Here is a 19,245-nt window from a genome sequence, read left to right as displayed (position 1 = left end):
TAGACCCCCATAGAGACCCATAGACCCCTATAGACCCCCCATAGAGCCCCACAGATCCCAACAGACCCCCATAGAGCTCCATAGAACCCCATAGAACCCCATAGAGCCCCACAGACCCCCATAGAACGCCATAGAGCCCCATAGATACCCCATAAACCCCCACAGACCCCCATAGGACCCCATAGAGCCCCATAGAGCCTCATATAGACCCCATAGAGCCCCATAGAGACCCATAGAGCCCCATAGACCCCCATATACCCCCATAGACCCCATAGCTGCCAAATAGTGACCCTATAGACCCCCCATAGAGCCCCATAGAGCCCCATAGACCCCCATAGACCCCTATAGACCCCATAAGGCTCCATAGAGCCCCATAGAACCCAATAGGACCCCACAGAACCCCATAGGACCCAACTGGATCCAATAGGACCCCATATAGACCCCATAGCCACCCATAGAGCCCCATAGAGCCCCATAGACCCCTATAGACCCCATAGACCCCCATAGAACCCCATATAGACCCCATAGACCCACCATATTCCCGGTGCTATAACCCAGCACCAATAGGATCCCGTCAGGGCACCCGCTCTTCAAGTAATGCTGGCTCCCCATAGGGAAGAATAGGACGTCCCCCACTTCCACCTCGAAGCTCAGGCTCTCCCCATTCTCCAACACCAGGCCGGCCTGCATTTGCATATTCATGAGCTCATTAAGCCTCATTTGCATCCCACCCCCCTATATCCCCTATATACAATATAGGGCCTTACCTTGCCACAGCCTTGGAGGATGTAAGCCAGCTCGTTAGCGTTAAGATGATAATGGGGTTGGCCAAGTTCATTAGGGAAGATCCTTAGGGTGGCTATGGTGAGAGGATCGGGGTGCTGCAATGGGTTATATATAGGATCATATAGGGTTATATAGGTTTATATGGGGGTCTATGGGGTCCTATGGGGGTCTATGGGGCTCTATGGGAATCTATGGGGTGGCTATGGGGTCCTATGGGGCTCTATGGGAGTCAATGGATCACTATTTGGCAGCTATGGAGCTCTATGGGGTTCTATGGGGTTCTATGGGGCTCTATGGGGCTCTATGGGGGTCCTATGGGGGGTCTATGGGGGTCGTAGGGGTCCTATGGGGTCCAATGGATCACTATTTGGCAGCTATGGGGGCTAATGGATCACTATTTGACAGCTATGGGGCTCTATGGGGTTCTATGGGGGGTTATGGGGTCTATGGGGCTCTATGGGGTCCTATGGGGCTCTATGGGGTCTAATGGGTTTGTATTTGGCAGCTATGGGGCCCTATGGGGTCCTATGGCGGTTCTATGGGGGTCTATGGGGTTCTATGGGGGGTTATGGCGTGCTATGGGACTCTATGGGGTCTAATGGGTCTGTATTTGGCAGCTATGGGGCTCTATGGGGTCCAGTGGAGGGTTATGGGGTCTTATGGGGCTCTATAGGGTCCTATGGGGTGGCTATGGGGGTCTGTGGGGTCCTATGGGGCTCTATGGGTCACTATTTGGCAGCTATGGGGCTCTATGGGGGTCCTATGGGGGGTCTATGGGGTCTAATGGATCCCTATGGGGCTCTATGGGGCTCTATGGGGGTCTATAGGGTCCTATGCGGTGGCTATGGGACTCTATAGGGTCCTATGGGGGGTTATGGGGCTCTATGGGGTTCTATGGGGCTCTATGGGGCTCTATGGGGGTCCATGGATTACTATTTGGCAGCTATGGGACTCTATGTAATCCAAGGGATCACTATTTGGCAACTACGGTTTCCAATGTAACTTAACGGCTCACTATTTGGCAACTCTGGTTTCCTATGTAATCGAATGGATCACTATTTGGCAAGTATGGTTTCCTATGTCTTTTAATGGCTCACTATTTGGCAACGATGGGCCCCTATGTATTCCAATAGCTCCTTATTTGGCACCTATGCATTCCAATGGCTCACTATTTGGCAACACCGGTTTCCTATGTAATCGAATAGCTCACTATTTGGCAACCGACCCCTCCAAGGTCCTGGCAGCTTAAAGGCGTTACCTGAAGGAGCGACTGGATGTAAATGAGATTCATTGGTTCCATCCAGGTCCTGGCAGGTCGATACGGAGCCCAGTGGAAAACTCCGCCATTAAATGGTGCCGGAGGGGAACCTAAGGGGGATAGAAAGGTCCTGGAAGGTTAAAGGAAGGGTCCTGGAAGGGGAATATGGGATTATATGGGGGTATTAAGGTCCTGGAAGGGGAAGAATGGGGTCTAATGGGGTCTTATGGGGTCTTATGTGGTCTATGGGGTCTTATGGGGTCTATTAAGGTTCTGGAAGGGTAATAATGGGGGTCTATGTGGTCTTTAAGGTCCTGGAAGGGTAATAGTGGGGTTTAATGGGGTCATGGTGTCTATGGGGTCTTATGGGGTTATTAAGGTCTTGGAAGGGGAATAATGGGGTCTATGAGGTCTTATGGTGTTGAGAAGGTCCTGGAAGGGAGATAAAGGGGGTCAATGAGGTTTAATGGGGTCTTATGGGGTCTATGGGGTCTTATGGGGTCTTTAAGGTCCTGGAAGGGTAATAATGGGGTCCTATGGGGTCTTATGGAGTCTTATGGGGTCTATTAAGGTCCTGGAAGGGTAATAATGGGGTCAATGGGGTCTTATTGGGTCTATTAAGGTCCTGGAAGGGTAAAATGGGGGTTAATGGGGGTTATTAAGGTCCTGGAAGGGGAATAATGGAGTCTTATGGGGTCTATGGGGTCTTATGGGGTTGAGAAGGTCCTGGAAGGGGAATAATGGGGTCTAATGGGATCTAATGGGGTCTATGGGGTCTTATGGGGTCTATTAAGGTCCTGGAAGGGGAATAATGGGGTCTAGGGGTCTATGGGTCTTATGGGGTCTATAAGGTCCTAGAAGGGGAATAATGGGGGTCAATGGGGTCTTATGGAGTCTATGGGGTCTTATGGGGTCTATAAGGTCCTGGAAGGGTAATAATGGGGTCTAATGGGGTCTATGGGGTCTTATGGGGTCTATAAGGTCCTGGAAGGGGAATAATGGGGTCTAATGGGGTCTATGGGGTCTTATGGGGTCTATTAAGGTCCTCTAAGGGGAATAATGGGGTCTTATGGGGTCTTTAAGGTCCTAGAAGGGTAATAATGGGGTCTTATGGGGTCTTATGGGGTCTAATGGGTTCTATGGGGTCTTATGGGGTCTATGGGGTCTATGGGGTCTTATGGGGTCTTATGGGGTCTATTGGGTCTTATGGGGTCTTATGAGGTCTATGGGTCTTATGGGGTCTAATGGGTTCTATGGGGTCTTATGGGGTCTATGGGGTCTATGGGGTCTAATGGGGTCTATGGGGTCTTATGGGGTCTTATAGGGTCTTATGGGGTCTTTTGGTGTCTATGGTGTCTTATGGGGTCTAATGGGGTCTATGGGGTCTTATGGGGTCTATGGGGTCTAATGGGGTCTATGGGGTCTTATGGGGTCTAATGGGTTCTATGGGGTCTTATGGGGTCTATGGGGTCTAATGGGTTCTATGGGTTCTTATGGGGTCTTATGGGGTCTGTGGGGTCTTATGGGGTCTTATGGGGTCTATTGGGTCTTATGGGGTCTTATGGGGTCTTATGGGGTATAATGGGGTCTATGGAGTCTTATGGGGTCTTATGGGGTCTATGGGGTCTTATGGGGTCTTATGGGTCTTATGGGGTCTTATGGGGTCTTTTGGTGTCTATGGTGTCTTATGGGGTCTAATGGGGTCTATGGGGTCTTATGGGATCTTATGGGGTCTATAGGGTCTTATGGTGTCTTATGGGGTCTAATGGGGTCTATGGTGTCTTATGGGGTCTAATGGGGTCTATGGGGTCTTATGGGATCTTATGGGGTCTATAGGGTCTTATGGTGTCTTATGGGGTCTAATGGGGTCTATGGGGTCTTATGGGATCTTATGGGGTCTATGGGGTCTTATGGGGTCTAATGGGTTCTATGGGGTCTTATGGGGTCTAATGGGTTCTATGGGGTCTTATGGGGTCTATGGGGTCTTATGGGGTCTAATGGGTTCTATGGGTTCTTATGGGGTCTTATGGGGTCTATGGGGTCTTATGGGGTCTTATGGGGTCTATTGGGTCTTATGGGGTCTTATGGGGTATAATGGGGTCTATGGAGTCTTATGGGGTCTTATGGGGTTATATGGGGTCTATGGGGTCTTACAGGGTCCTTACCTTTAAGGTCATATAAATACCGCCATACTTGCTCGTTATCTGCCTGGGTGTAATTAACATCCCGCACTAATTGACTTAAATTAATGGGGTGGTTCAAGCTTTGTAGGATCGGGACCTTCTGGAAGCTTCCAATCCAATCCCGAACACTACGAAGCTGCCAGGACCCAAAAGAACCCCGTTATTAACCTGCCAGGACCCAAATCCCCCATAGAACCCAATGGGACGACCCTATTTCCTCCCTTTTCCCCTTCCAGGACCCAAAACCCCATTGAACCCAATGGGAAGACCCTATTACTTCCCTTTTACCCTTCCAGGACCCAAATCCCACATAGAACCCAATGGGATGACCCTATTACTTCCCTTTTACCCTTCCAGGACCCAAATGCCCCATAGAACCCAATGGGAAGACCCTATTACCAACTTTTACCCTTCCAGGACCCAAAACCCCATAGAACCCAATGGGAAGACCCTATTACCTCCCTTTTACCCTGCCAGGACCCAAATCCCCATAGAACCCAATGGGAAGACCCTATTACCTCCCTTTTCCCCTTCCAGGACCCAAATCCCATATAAAACCCTATATCTCCTCAACGGAACCCCATAGAAACACCCAACCGCCTCCATTTTAACCTTCCAGGACCCAAGTTCCTTCTTATCCCCCTTCCAGAACCCAAATCCCCCATAGAACCCAATGGGAAGACCCAAAATCCCCATTATTAACCTTCCAGGACCCAAGTTCCTTCTTATCCCCCTTCCAGGACCCAAATCCCCCATAGAACCCAATGAGATGACCCCAAATCCCCATTATTAACCTTCCAGGACCCAAATCCCATATAAAACCCTATATCTCCTCAAGGGAACCTCATAGAAACACCCAACCATCCCATATAAAACCCTATATCTCCTCAACGGAACGTGATAGACGCAACTACCACCATTTTAACCGGCCGGGTCCCCTCTTTCACCTCAATCCCTTCGATCCCTTCTAGGACCTTCCAAAAAAACCCCAAACCCCCCATTTTCCACCCCCCCCCCCATACCTGTAAAGCCTCAATTAAGACCTCATTTGGGGTCCCATTAACGGCCTCATCCACCTCCAATGTCTTCAGCTCCTCGTGGGTCCCATAAAAGAGAACGAGGACGAGTTCTTTTGGGGTCCGGCTTTTATTTCCTTCCCCCCCATCCTCCGTGTTTTGGATCCAATGAAGAACGTTCCGGGGGAAGAAAAGGACCTGGCCGACTTCGGCTCGGTAGGTAGTGACGTTGGTTGGGGTGACGATGCCGATCCAGGCCGTGCCCTATAGATTATAGAGGAAATCCTATTAGATTTAGAGTAGACCCGCGAGGTAAAGGGGTTATAAGGTGGGGAAAGAAGGGATGGATAAGGCGAGAGAGGAATCGAAAGTGTAGGGTCAAAAGCGGAAGAGAGAAAGAGGAAGTGGGAGGAAAAGCGAGATCCATGTTGTGCCCTATAGAATATAGGGTAAATCCTATAGGGTTTTAGGGTTGACCCACGAGGTAAAGGGTTATAAGGTGGGGGAGGAAGGGCTAGATGAAGCCAAGGAGGAAGAGGAAGTATAGGATTAAAGGTGGAAGAGAGAAAGAGGAAGTGGAAGTAAAACCAAAGGCCACCCCCAATTAACATGGGCCACCCCTATATAATATGGCCAAATCCTATAGGGTTTTAGGGTAGACCCACGAGGTAAATGGATTACAAGGTAGGGGAATAAGGGTTAAATGAAGCCATAGAGGAAAAGGAAGTATATTCTTAAAGGTGGAAGAGAGAAAGAGGATGTGGAAGCTAAACCAAAGGCTGCGGCCTACCTGCACCACGTAGCCATGGACGTTGGCATTAAAATGCCAGTGGGGGACCCGAAGCGCTCCAGGTTTGATCCTGATTAAAGCCAGGCTCATTTTGGCTTGATGCTCGTGGAGGCTTTGAGCGAAGACGCGAGCTTCTCGATCCGGATAACACTTGGGATCCAGCCGGTACGTCGCCCATTGGATTTCACCTCCGGGGTAGCGTTGTGGCTGGAAAGGAAATGGGCTTATTCCCTTTCCTCTTCCCCCTCCCCTTCCCCTTCCCATAGGAAAGGAAGAAGATACCCCATAGGACCCTATAGGACCCCATAAGCCCCATAGGACCCCATAAGACCCCATAGGACCCCATAAACCCCATAGGAATCAATAGGACCCCATCAGACCCCATAGGACCTCATAAGACCCCATAAACCCCATAGGAATCAATAGGAAGCAATAGGACCCCATAAGACCCCATAGGGCCCTATAGGACCCCATAAGCCCATAAGTCCATTTCCTCTCCCCTCCCGCTTTCTTTTCCCCTTCCATTTCCTCTCCCCTCTATACCCCCCCCACTTCCTCTTCCCCTCCCCTTCCTCCCTTCCCCTCTTACTTCCTCTCCTCTCCTCTCCCCTCCCACTTCCTCCCCACTTCCTCCCCACTTCCCCCCACACATCCTCTTCCCTCCCACTTTGTCTTTTCCTTCCTCTTCCTCTTCCTCTTCCTCTTCCTCTTCCTCTTCCTCTTCCTCTTCCTCTTCCTCTTCCTCTTCCTCTTCCTCTTCCTCTTCCTTCTTCCCTTCCCCCTCTTATTCCCCTCCCTTTTCCCATTCCCTTCCTCTTCCTCCCCACTTCCTCTTCCCCTTCCCCTCCCACTTCCTCTTCCTCCCTCCCTTCCTCTTCCTCCTCCCCACTTCCACTTCCTCCTCACTTCCTCCCCCACTTCTTCTCCCCCTATATCCCCCCACTTCCTCTTCCCCCCTTATTTCCCCCCTATATCCCCCTCTACTTCCTCTTCCCCCCTTATTTCCCCCCTATATCCCCCCCTACTTCCTCTTCCCCTCTTATTTCCCCCCTATATCCCCCATACTTCCTCTTCCCCCCTTATTTCCCCCCTATATCCCCCCCTATTTCCTCTCCCCTACTTTTTTCCCCCCCACTTCCTCCCCCCATCCCATATCCCCCCCATCCACTTACCTCCGACATCCCCATCCTATACACGAACCGGAGCCGTCCTTTGTCCCCCTCCACCTCATTAACCACCTTGTTAACACGCAACTCGTTAATCGCCTTCCTATTGATGACGCTCAAGCTTCCCAGCCCCACGGCGGTCATAATGGAGCTGGCCAACAGGCAGAGGCCGAACAGCTTCCATAGGGATCTCCTGCCCCACTCGGGCGCCATCTTGGATATGGGGGGGAGGGGAGAAAGGGGGGGTTACATAGGCCGAACCGGGCCGAAGTGGGCCAAGTTAGGCCTAGTTAGGCCTAATTGGGCCTAGTTAGGCCTAGTTAGGCCCTGCTAGGCCAAGGTAGGCCAAGATAGGCCATGCTAGGCCTAGTTAGGCCTAGTTAGGCCAAGGTAGGCCAAGGTAGGCCATGCTAGGCCCAGTTAGGCCTAGTTAGGCCAAGCTAGGCCAAGGTAGGCCATGCTAGGCCCAAGATGGCCATGCTAGGCCAATCCAATCCAATCCAGGCCTAGGTAGGCCATGATAGGCCCAAGATGGCCATGCTAGGCCAATCCAATCCAATCCAATCCAGGCCTAGGTAGGCCAAGGTAGGCCCAAGATGGCTGTGCTAGGCCAATCCAATCCAATCCAGGCCAAGGTAGGCCAAGTTAGGCCCAAGATGGCCGTGCCAATCCAATCCAATCCAATCCAATCCAATCCAATCCAATCCAATCCAATCCAATCCAATCCAATTCAGGCCTAGGTAGGCCAAGGTAGGCCCAAGATGGCCGTGCTAGGCCAATCCAATCCAATCCAATCCAATTCAGGCCAAGGTAGGCCAAGTTAGGCCCAAGATGGCTGTGCTAGGCCAATCCAATCCAATCCAATCCAGGCCTAGGTAGGCCAAGGTAGGCCCAAGATGGCCGTGCTAGGCCAATCCAATCCAATCCAATCCAAGCCAAGGTTGGCCATGATAGGCCTAGGTAGGCCTAGGTAGGCCTCGCTAGGACTCACTAGGCCTTACTAGGTCTCACTAGTAAGACCCCATAGAAACCCATATGACCTCATACAACCCATAAGTCCCTATAAGACCCCATAGGACCCCATAAGACCCCATAGGATCCCATAGGACCCCATAAGACCCCATAGAGACCCCATAGACCCCATAGGACCCCATAAGTCCCCATAGAGACCCCATAGGAACCCCATAGGAACTCTATAGAGTTGTCACTAGGCCTCGCTAGGCCTCACTAGGCCTCACCCCAATCCTTACCTCTTTATGGTGTCCATCTTTTCCCTTCCGGGACCCGACGGGTTCCTCGGGTCCCATCTCGAAGGCCTCATTGTCCATCTTAGCTCTAATGAGGTTAATTAAAGCTTAATTGGGTTAATTAAGGGTTTAATTGGGTTAATTAAGGGCTGAATGGGGGTGTTAGAGGCCTAGTTAAGCTACGGGGCTTGGAGGAGGCTCCTATCCCCCCTTCCCATTCAACTCTATGGCCTTGGAGGACTTAATATCCCCTCAGCCTACAACTCTATGATCCTGGAGGAGCCTCCTATCCCCCCCGGCCCTCCAACTCTATGGCCTTGGAGGACCACGTAAGACCCCATAGGAAAAAATAGGACCCCATAGGAATTAATAGGACCCCATAGGACCCTATAGGACACCATAAGACCCCATAAGACCCCATAGAGACCACATAGGACCCCATAGGAACCAATACGACTCCATAAGACCCCATTGAGAGCCCATAAGACCCCATAGGACCCCATTAGACCCTATAGGAAGCAATAAGACCCCTTAAGACCCCATGGGACCCCATAGGACCCCATAAGACCCCATAAACCCCATAAGACCCCATAGGACCCCATAGGAACCAATACGACCCCATAGGACCCCATAAGACCCCATAAGGCCCCATAAGACCCATAGACCCCATAAGACCCCATAAGACCCCATAGGACCCCATAAGACCCCATAAGACCCCATAAGACCCCATAGGAAGCAATATGACCCCATAGGAATCAATAGGAAGCAATAGGACCCCATAAGACCCCATAGACCCTATAAGACCCTGTAAGACCCCATTAGACCCCATAAGACCCCATAGACCCCATAGAACCTCATAGGACCCCATAAGTCCCCATAGAGACCCCATAGACCCCATAGGACCCCATAGGACCCCATAAGACCCCATAGCACCCCATAGAACCCCATATGACCCCATAGAACCCATAGGACCCCATAAGACCCCATTGACCCCATAAGACCCCATACAGACCCCATAAGACCCCATAGGACCCCATAGGATCGTATAAGACCCCATAGGAATCAATAGGACTCCATAAGACCCCATAGATTCTATAGAACCTCATAAGACCCCATAAGACCCTATAGACCCCATAAGACCCCATAGAGACCACATAGGAATCAATAGGACCCCATAGAAATCAATAGGAACCATTCGGACCCCATAAGACGCTATAGGACCCCATAGGACCCCATAAGACCCCATAGAGACCCCATAAGACCCCATAGGACCCCATAAGACCCCATAGACCCCATAAAACCCCATAAGACCCCATAACACCCCATAGACCCCGTAGGACCCCATAAGACCTCACAGACCCCATAGACTCCATAGACCCCATAGACCCCATAAAACCCCATAGGAACCCATAGGACCCCATAAGACCCCATAAGACCCCATAGAGACCCCATAGGACCCCATAGAGACCCCATAAGACCCCATAGGACCCCATAGAGACCCTATAAGACCCCATAGGAACCAATTGGAATCTATAGGATCTCATAGGAACCAATGAGACCCCATAGAACCCCATAGACCCCATAAGAACCCATAGAGACCCCATAGGACCCCATAGAGACCCCATAAGACCCCATAGGACTTCATAGAGACCCCATAGGACCCCATAAGACCCCATAGACCCCATGAAACACCATAGGATCCCCTAGGACCCCATAAGACCCCATAGAACCCCATAAGTCCCCATAGGGACCCCATAAGACCCCATAGGACACCATAAGACCCCATAAGACCACATAGGAACCAATAGGAATCTATAGGATCTCATAGGAACCAATGAGACCCCATAGACACCATAAGACTCCATAGGACCCCATAGGACACCATAAAACCCCATAAGACCCCATAGAGACCCCATAAGACCCCATAGACCCCATAGAGACCCCATAGACCCCATAAGACCCCATAGGACCCCATAGGACCCCATAGGACCCTATAAGACCCCATAGGACCCCATAGGAACCATAAGACCACGTAGGACCCCATAGGAATTAATAAGACCCCATAGAACCCCATAAGACCCTATAGGACCCCATATGAACCCATAAGACCCCATAGAGACACCATAGAGACCCCATAAGACCCCATAGGACCCCATAAGACCCCATACACCCCATAAAACCCTATAAGACCCCATAGACCCCATAGTCTCACCCTATATCCTCCTATAGGATGAAGCCGTTAGTGCTGTGTAACTATTGCCTCAGCCGTATGCAAATGAGGGCTGGAGGAGAGCTCTGATTGGTTGAAAGACCAGGAAAAGCTTCGTTTGATTGGTTAATAAGGGGAATTTGGGGCTCCTTCCTTCCCCTTATGGGGTTCTATGGGGTCTTATGGGGTTTATGGGGTCTATGGGGTCTTATGGGGTCTTATAGGATCCTATTGGTTCCTATGGGGTCTTATGGGGTCCTATGGGATCTTATGGGGTCCTATGGGGTCTTATAGGGTCCTATGGGGTCATATGGGGTTTATGGGGTCTAATGGGGCCCTATGGGGTCTTATGGGGTCCTATGGGGTCCTATGGGGTTTATATGGGGTCCTATGGGGTATTATGGGGTCCTATGGGGTTCTATGGGGTCCTATGGGGTTCTATGGGGTCTTATAGGGTCCTATTCATTCCTATGGGGTCTTATAGGGTCCTATGGGGTTGTATGGGGACTTATGAGGTTCTATGGGATCTTATGGGGTTCTATGGGGTCTTATGGTGTCTAATAGGGTTCTATTGATTCCTATGGGGTCCTATGGGGTCTTATGGGGTTCTATGGGGTTCTATGGTGTCTTATGGGGTCTTATGGGGTCCTATGGGGTCTTATAGGGACTTATGGGTTCTATGGGGTCCTATGGGGTTTATGGGGTCTTTTGGGGTCCTATTGATTCCTATGGGGTCCTATGGGGTCTATGGAGTCCTATGGGGTCTTATGGCATCCTATTGGGTTTAATGGGATCCCATAGGGGTCTGTTGGGGTCTTATGGGGTCCTATTGGTTCCTATGGGGTCTTATGGGGTCCTATTGATTCCTATGGGGTTCTATGGGGTCCTATGGGGTCCTCTTGAATCCTATGGGGTCCTATGGGGTCTTATGGGGTCTTATTGGTTCCTAATGGGTCTTATAGTGTTCTATGGGGTTCTACGGATTCCTATGGGTTCTATGGGGTCTTATGGGGTCTCTTATGGGGTTCTATGGGGTCCTATTGGTTCCTATGGAGTCTTATGGGGTCCTATGGGGTCTTATGGGGTCTCTTATGGGGTTCTATGGGGTCCTATTGATTCCTATGGGGTCTTATGGGATCCTATGGGGTCTTACGGGGTCTTATGAGGTCCTATTGGTTCTTATGGGGTCTTATGGTTTCTAATGATCCTATTGATTTCTATGGGGTTTATGGAGTCCTATGGGGTCTTATGGAGTTCTATTGGGTTCTATGGGGTCCTATTGGTTCCTATGGGGTCTCTGGTGTCTTATGGGGTCCTATTGATTCCTTTGGGGTCCTATGGGATCTTATGGGGTCTTATGGGGTCAATGGAGTCTTATAGGGTCCTTTTGATTCCTATGGAGTCCTATTGGTTTCTATGGGGTCTTATGAGGTCTTACTGGTTCTTATGGGGTCTTATGGCTTCTAATGGGGTCCTATTGATTCCTGTGGGGTCTTATGGGGTCCTATTTGTTCCTATGGGGTCTTATAGGGTCTTATGGGGTCTGTGGGTTCCTATGGATCCTATGGGGTCCTATGGGGTATTATAGGGACTTATGGGGTCTTATGGAGTTCTACGGGATCTTATTGGGTTCTATGGGGTCCTATTGATTCCTATGGGGTCTTATGGGGTCCTATTGATTCCTATGGAGTCTTATGGGGTCCTATTGTTTCCTATGGGGTCCTATGGGGTCTTGTAGGGACTTATGGTTTCTATGGGGTTTATGGGGTCCTATTCATTCCTATGGGGTCTTTTGGGGTCCTATGGGGTTCTATGGGGACTTATGAGGTTCTATGGGGTCCTATGGGGTCTCTATGGGGTTCTATGGTGTCTTATGGGGTCTTATAGGGACTTATGGGTTCTATGGGGTATCATGGGGTCTTATAGGGTCCTATTGGTTCCTATGGGATTCTATGGGGTCGTATTGGTTCCTATGGGGTTCTATGGGGTCTTATAGGGTCCTATTGGTTCCTATGGGGTCTTATAGGGTCTTATGGGGTCTGTGGGGTCCTATGGAGTCTATGGGGTCCTATGGGGTCTTATAGGGACTTATGGGTCCTATGGAGTCCTATGGGATTCTTATGGGGTCCTATTGATTTTTATGGGGTCCTATGGGGTCTATAGGGTCTTATAGGCTCCATCCCCCCCATATACCCCATACCCCCCCCAATAACACCAGACCCTGTCGCTCTTCCGCCATCTTTATTCTCATCCAACAGCATCCATCATCTCCCCCTCCCCCCCACCTCCGGCCACACATCGACCCTCGTTAACCCCATAATTAACCCCTTAATTAACCTCTTAATTAATGCCTTAATTAAACACCCCCCCCCCCAAATATTAACCCCATTGGAACGAAGGAAGAACAAGACGCCGACCAATCGGGCACCAGCTTTGTTAACGCGTGCGCATTAATTATGCAAATGAAGGGGGCGTGGCTTTGTCAAACCCCACCACGCCAAATCAGCTAACAGTGAGACCTCATTAGCATATGATTATATATTCATGAGCCATTGGCCTGATTTACATAGCCCCGCCCCCTTTCCCGGTCCCTGTTATTAAGTGCTAATGAGGCCTCGATTAATGGATTAATTATATAATGGCAGGTCATTAATTAATTAATCATTAATTAACTAATTAGGGGGGGGCGGAAGTCGCTCCGTCGTCGATATGGACCTGGAAAGAGAAAAGATGCAGTTAATTAGCCTAATAATTAATAATCAATAAATAATTAATTAATAATCCTAATCAATAGCCGGAATAATTAATTAATAGACTGAATAATTAATAGCCCTAGTAATGGCATTAATAGCCCTAATAATTAATTAATTAATAGCCCTAATAATTAATAGCCCTAATAATTATTAGCCCTAATAATCCCTATTAATCCTTATTAATTCTATTAATCCATATTAATCCATATATTAAATTACTAATAAATCCCTATTAATCCACATTACACCCCTATTAATCCCTTTTAATTCCTATTAAATCCCTAATAAACCCCCTTATACCCGCATTAAACCCCATTAATCTCTAATAAATCCCCTATTAATCCCAAATAAATCCCTATTAATCCCCATTACAACCTATTAATCCCCTATTAATCCCTATTAATCCCTAATAAATCTCTATTAATCCCCATTAACCTCTATTAATTCCCTATTAATCCCTATTATTCCCTATTAATTTTCTATTAATCCCCATTAAACCCCTATTAATCCCTATTAATCTCTAATAAATCCTTATTAATCTCCATTAAACCCCCATTAACCCCTATTAATCCCATGTTAACTCACTTATAACCCCTATTGACGCCTATTAATCCCTATTAATCCCTAATAAATCCCTATTAAACCCCTATTAAGCCCATTAATCCCCTATTAACCCACTAATAACCCCTAATAACCCCTATTAATTCCCATTAAACCCCCATTAACCTCCATTAAACCCCATTAAACCCCCATTAATTCCTAATAAATTACTATTAAACCCCTATTAATCCCTATTAATCTCTAATAAATCCCCATTACACCCCTAATAATCCCTATTAAACCCCTATTAACCCCTATTAATCCCTATTAATCCCTATTAACTGCTATTGATCCCTAATAAATCCCTATTAATCCCTAGTAAACCCCATTAAACCCCATTAACTCACCTTTAACCACCCCCCAAGCCCCCATATTAAGGGGGGAGGTCACATCTGCCCCAGATGAGCCCCCCCGTCCCCCATGGCCGAATGGGACCCAACGCAGCCACCCCTGGTGGTACACGCTTTGTCTTGCAGGAGAAGCAGCTCATTGCCCAGCTGGAAGAGCAGCTGAAGGCTGAGACAGAGGAAATGGAGATAGTGTGTGTGGTGGGTTGAGGGAAGGGGTGGGGGGCTGCCCACCCCCATGTTGTGGACCTGGAGCTCATGTTTTTGTCTTCCAGGTGCTGCGCAGGGAGAAACAGCGCCTGTGAGAGGAGCGGGAGGAGCTGGAGCTGGAGGGTGCCTGGTGAGTGGGACCCACCCATGGGACCCTGCACCCCACGCCTGCACACGGGCGTCTCTGACACACCTGGGGCAGCAATGGGACTGCAGTGCTGCTGGAGATGGGGCTCTGTTTACTGCACGGTGTGACAGAGCAGCCCCATCCCAGCCCTGGGGGGTGGGCACACAGTGCTGGGGAGCCCCCCGTGGTGATAGACTCCAACCAAGCCTTGTTCAACACAGGCAACAGCATCAGATGGAGCTGGAGGTGGAGTGTGAGCCTGGGGCTGTGCTGCCGGAGCTGGTGGAGGCACAGCTGGTAAGGGGCAGAACACACAGCACCCTCACCCCATCCAACAGTGGTCTCCCCATGCAATGGGGTCTCCTTGAGGACAGGGCTCCTTCCAGCACTGTTGTGCTGCTGGGCTCCCGAGTCCTGCATGATCCCCCTGCTATGCAGCAGACCCTGACCTCCATCTCTGCCCCATCTTCACCTACAGGAGAAGAAGGAGCGGGCGAGGAGACGTGGGTTCTCCTTCTGGATGGACGTCCTTCTGGGCTGTCACAGAACTGCTTTGTCCTCTTGCTGCTGAAAGGAGCCAACCAGGAGCAGGGAATGGATGCACAGGACCTCAACTCTGACCCGCAGGAAAACTCAGGACAATGGAATGTAGTCTGCCAATCTTTTACCAGTTCAGCTGTGCTTTAAGACTCATTGTGAAGCCTTTTAAAATATTTATATATATATATATATATATACTATAAGACTACTCAGTTATACTGTCAATCATCTCGGAAAGTTCAAGATGGAGTTCATCCACATCCTTCTCCAGCTCCAAGTCATATTGTCCTTCCATTTCCTCTAAGAATTCCGAGATGAACTTTTCAAGGTCATCTTCTACAGCCTTGGTGAGCAGGCTGACCTCCGGCAGGGCTGGAGCAGCAGTCTGGAAAGAAGGAAGACAAAGTCAATGATTGCTCAGGAGATCCTTCCTCTGCAGCACTTCTCCTTCAGCACTGCTGAGCCTTAACCCAACATGGGGCCAAGGGGCTCCTGAAGGACGTTAACAGTAAGCCTGACCAGGACAGCACTGACACTTCCTCCCCTCCTTACCAAAGCTGCTATTTTAGCTTTTTTAGCTGGAGGCTCCTCTTCTTCAGTGCTTCTCTGAGGATTCACAGCTGCCACAGCAGAAGGAGAGATCTCAGCAGCCTTCCTCTTCCTTGCTCGCTTCGTGGGGCTGCTGGCTTTGCCATCCCAAGGCTTCTCACACACGTTGCCCTTGGCTACAGGAAGAAGAGAGAGCTGGTACAATTGTGCCTTGAGAGGAGTCCAGATTGTCCTGTCATTCCCACAGCTCTTCTCCACAGTTAAATACATCCGGCCAGCAAAATTACATTGCTCTTTCCACAAATCTCAGCAATATCTTCCACAGTAAGTGCTGCATACCAACAGTCCGACCAAAGGAACAAAGAAACTGCACAGCTACACCATATTATAACCCAGACAAGGGAAACAGCCATACAGCAGGAGAAAGCAATACATGGTCCCTCTAGAGAAAGGAAAAAGCAGGAGCTACAGACAAGAGTGTGCAACCAGATGCTGTGCAAGCCACAACAGACCCACAAAATACATCCAGGGGTTTATCACACAGGTAAGTCTGCAGCTCAGCGCCACTGTCTGTCCCTTGTTCTCAAGCTGAAGTCTGGCTGGAAGGAACACAAGTGAACTAAGAAAATAAGCATTTCCCTAGGCACGCACCCACCATGAGCACTCAGGTCCCTTTACTTCCGAGGACCACCTCACACTCAACACTCATTCATAGTTCTCTGCTCCTGAGGTTGGGCTGATGGTTTCCCTGGCAATGCTGTTGCCCACAGTGCTGAGATTTCACTTAGGCCTTTGCAAGCTGATAAGCTGAACATGAAGGGTGGATTCAGGACTGCTAAGCTCTGCACTTTTACCTTTGACTGTTTCTTCAGCAGCAGCCGGCACAGCAGCCACTTCCTTCTTCAGCTTCTCCGGTTGTCTCAGCTGTAGCTTCTCCTTTATTGTCCCCTCAAGGCTCTTTGCTTGAGCTCTAGAATTTGGTGTACTCTGATCCGAGGGCTAAAAAGAAATAAAGTAAGTACAAAATAAGAACAAACACCAGGGGGAACATATGAAGGAAATCAGATTAGAGATGTTTCAAAAACGGGTTACTGCCTCTCTGCCAGATATAATCAGATCAATTCTGAGTTTGAGGAGTGCAAAGCTGTCTGGGAAAGCCATTGAAAGTACCAGGATTGTGAGACATGGCTGCAGCTCTTCACCAAAGGCAGGAAGGTAGGAATGCACTCATGATGGTGGCACATGGTGAGCAGTGAGACACAAGAACATGTGAAGAAATTGTGTCACTGTGTCCATCTACAGAAGGGACTCACCTCTGCGGGTGCAGAGACAGCTTTGGGAGCAGCCCTGTTCCATTCTGCAGTCTTTTCCTCTTCTCTTCCAGGTGCTTTGAAACAAAGAAAAAGAAAATCAATTGGTCAACAGCAAGCATAGAAAGAAACCTGAGTGCCAGTGTTTCCTCCATGTGCTTATTTCCTCACATTCAATAACAAAGCACAGACAGAGGCGGCATCACGCAGTCCATACAGTATCCAAGCTCTTCCCTCCTTCACATGCTGTCTCTTCACAAAGCCTCTCTCACCTCCCCAATGAATAACTCACCCCCCTGACCTTTCTGACAGAGGTTGGCCCCCATGCTGAGGAATCAATCCATGCTTTTCAAATACATTTACATATCAAACTAAGCAATACAAGCCAAAGATGAAGGCAACCTTGGCATCAACACACAGAGCCACACCAAAAACATGGCAGAAAGAAAGTACAGGAGAAACTGAACTACAAAACCTCACAGCAAATTAATTTTCCAGAATGAAGCAGGCAGACACCATGGATTCGATGGAAAAACACATGGATGGACATCCTGGCACTTCCTGCCTTTGCATGTTGTAAGAAACAGCCCAGGCAATTCTAAGCAAACTCCATTTGCTTGACAGGGGAAGCACTTCAGCAGAGCAGACAGTGAAACACCTCGTTACCTGCTGGCTTTGCGATCTGCTGCATCCGCAGGGCTTTCTCCTGCTTGATTTCTTCTAAGCTTTTAATATGCATTTCTTCCAATGGCTTGATTTTACGCGGTGGCTCTTCCAGTTTCACTTTATCAGGCTCAGGTGGAGGGAAAATTCTCTTCTTCTTGCATTTACCCTTAGCTCTCTTCTCAGTAAGAAGCTCTTCTACTTTTTGCTTCTCTTCCTCCAGGTGTTTGTGTTTCCTTTCAGCCAGGGATTCCAAGGTTTTGGTGCGAACTGCAGGGGAAGGCCTCACCCCGGAGCTGGGATCCTCCACCTTACAGCACCCTTCTGCCTGGGGGGCAGCTGGGGTTTCTCCTCGCTGATTCGCTCTCTCAAGACGGATCTCTTCCAGAGTTTTGACATGGATCTCCCCTGCTGGCTTGGCACCCTTCTCTGCCATCATCAATAAAGGAGAAGCATAATGATTAAAAGAGAGTCCAGCGAGAGCTTAGGTTTCCAGATTTGACATAATATTACAGAATATGCGTGTTCCCAACAACAACGCACCCAGGAAAGAATAAGCAGAAAGCCTAGAGAATCTGTGCAGCAAACACCGATGACCATTTACCTCTCCTTGGTGCTCTGTCAATCTTGATCTTCTTCTCCAGCCTTTCTGCGAGGCTGCGTTTCAGCGGAAGGCCACTGACAACAGCTACAGAGAGAAAACAACAACATTCCTAAGATAATTCCTTTGGAGAAAGATTTTAGAACAGTTAACCACAAAAAAGTCTATCTCTCATGGAGCACCCAGCTGCCAGCAACTGCTACTCCAAAACCAGCAGTACAAGATAAAGGTTCACTTCTGTGAACGGCTCTATTCCCCAACACAGTGCCAGCTATCTGAGTATTATCAGAAGGATAACAAAGTAGGGCATATGAACTCACCACTTTGTTGTTTGGTTTTATCCTTTTGTTTCTTCAGTTTGATTTCTTCAAGTGTTTTTATTCCAGCATTCAGACTGTCATCTGGGAACACAGAGCAGTGAATGAGACTGAAGGACAGAGGCACACGCTGAGGACCACAGCTCTGCAAACTGCCTCCTGCTCAGAAGCATGCAGAACAAACCCTGTCAGCTCTCCCCACAGCTAAGAGCACCATGGACCTGACGTCTGTCTGATACCCTCCTTTCATCCTTCTTGATATTAAAAGTAGGCTTTATCCCTTACTTTAACCCATCCACATGATTCCTCTATCAACAATGTGGCTTTAACCAGTGGTTGAAAAGATGCACATACAGGCACTTAAACTCCATGCTGTGGCCTCATCTTGCTCTAATGAAGTAAACAAAGGAGTTTACCTACCTAATCTGAAAGGCACATGAAGATACGAGGTAGGAACAAGATCATGGAAATAGCTGAGTCTATTCAGCAACCCTATGTTCTGTTGTGCTTTTACAACAAATTGCTTTGGAGTTAATTGGCAGCCCACAGTTAATATTCTTAAGTACAAATGGA

The 19,245-nt window shown here is 48.9% G+C and overlaps 1 protein-coding gene and 1 long non-coding RNA gene across 3 annotated transcripts; one reads left to right on the top strand and one right to left on the bottom strand.

The window, feature by feature from the left end:
- Positions 1 to 3,824: 3,824 nt before the first annotated feature.
- On the bottom strand, positions 3,825 to 10,895 carry LOC146752717 (uncharacterized). The gene is made up of 6 exons (XM_085531404.1): positions 10,659 to 10,895; positions 8,450 to 8,534; positions 7,206 to 7,412; positions 6,034 to 6,240; positions 5,250 to 5,507; positions 3,825 to 4,363 (listed from the first exon to the last, which is right to left on the bottom strand). The coding sequence occupies exons 2-6, from the start codon at positions 8,525 to 8,527 to the stop codon at positions 4,166 to 4,168; spliced, it is 948 nt and encodes a 315-aa protein (XP_085387530.1). The 5' UTR covers positions 8,528 to 8,534; positions 10,659 to 10,895; the 3' UTR covers positions 3,825 to 4,165.
- Positions 5,353 to 17,679, top strand: LOC146752716 (uncharacterized). 2 transcript variants are annotated; one of them, XR_014940458.1, is made up of 6 exons: positions 5,353 to 5,459; positions 5,984 to 6,198; positions 14,485 to 14,556; positions 14,631 to 14,695; positions 14,914 to 14,989; positions 15,171 to 17,679. It is a non-coding gene; the product is annotated as an uncharacterized LOC146752716 (long non-coding RNA). The 2 variants fall into 2 exon arrangements; XR_014940457.1 differs by lacking the exons at positions 5,353 to 5,459; positions 14,485 to 14,556 and having other exon boundaries at positions 6,060 to 6,198.
- The last annotated feature ends 1,566 nt before the right edge of the window (positions 17,680 to 19,245 follow it).

This window comes from Coturnix japonica, unplaced genomic scaffold, assembly GCF_054131305.1.
Source record: "Coturnix japonica strain WE unplaced genomic scaffold, WE-NBRP24 Scf042, whole genome shotgun sequence".
Taxonomy (NCBI): domain Eukaryota; kingdom Metazoa; phylum Chordata; class Aves; order Galliformes; family Phasianidae; genus Coturnix; species Coturnix japonica.
Note: the sequence above shows the minus strand (reverse complement) of the source record. Positions and strands in the feature narration are given on the sequence as shown.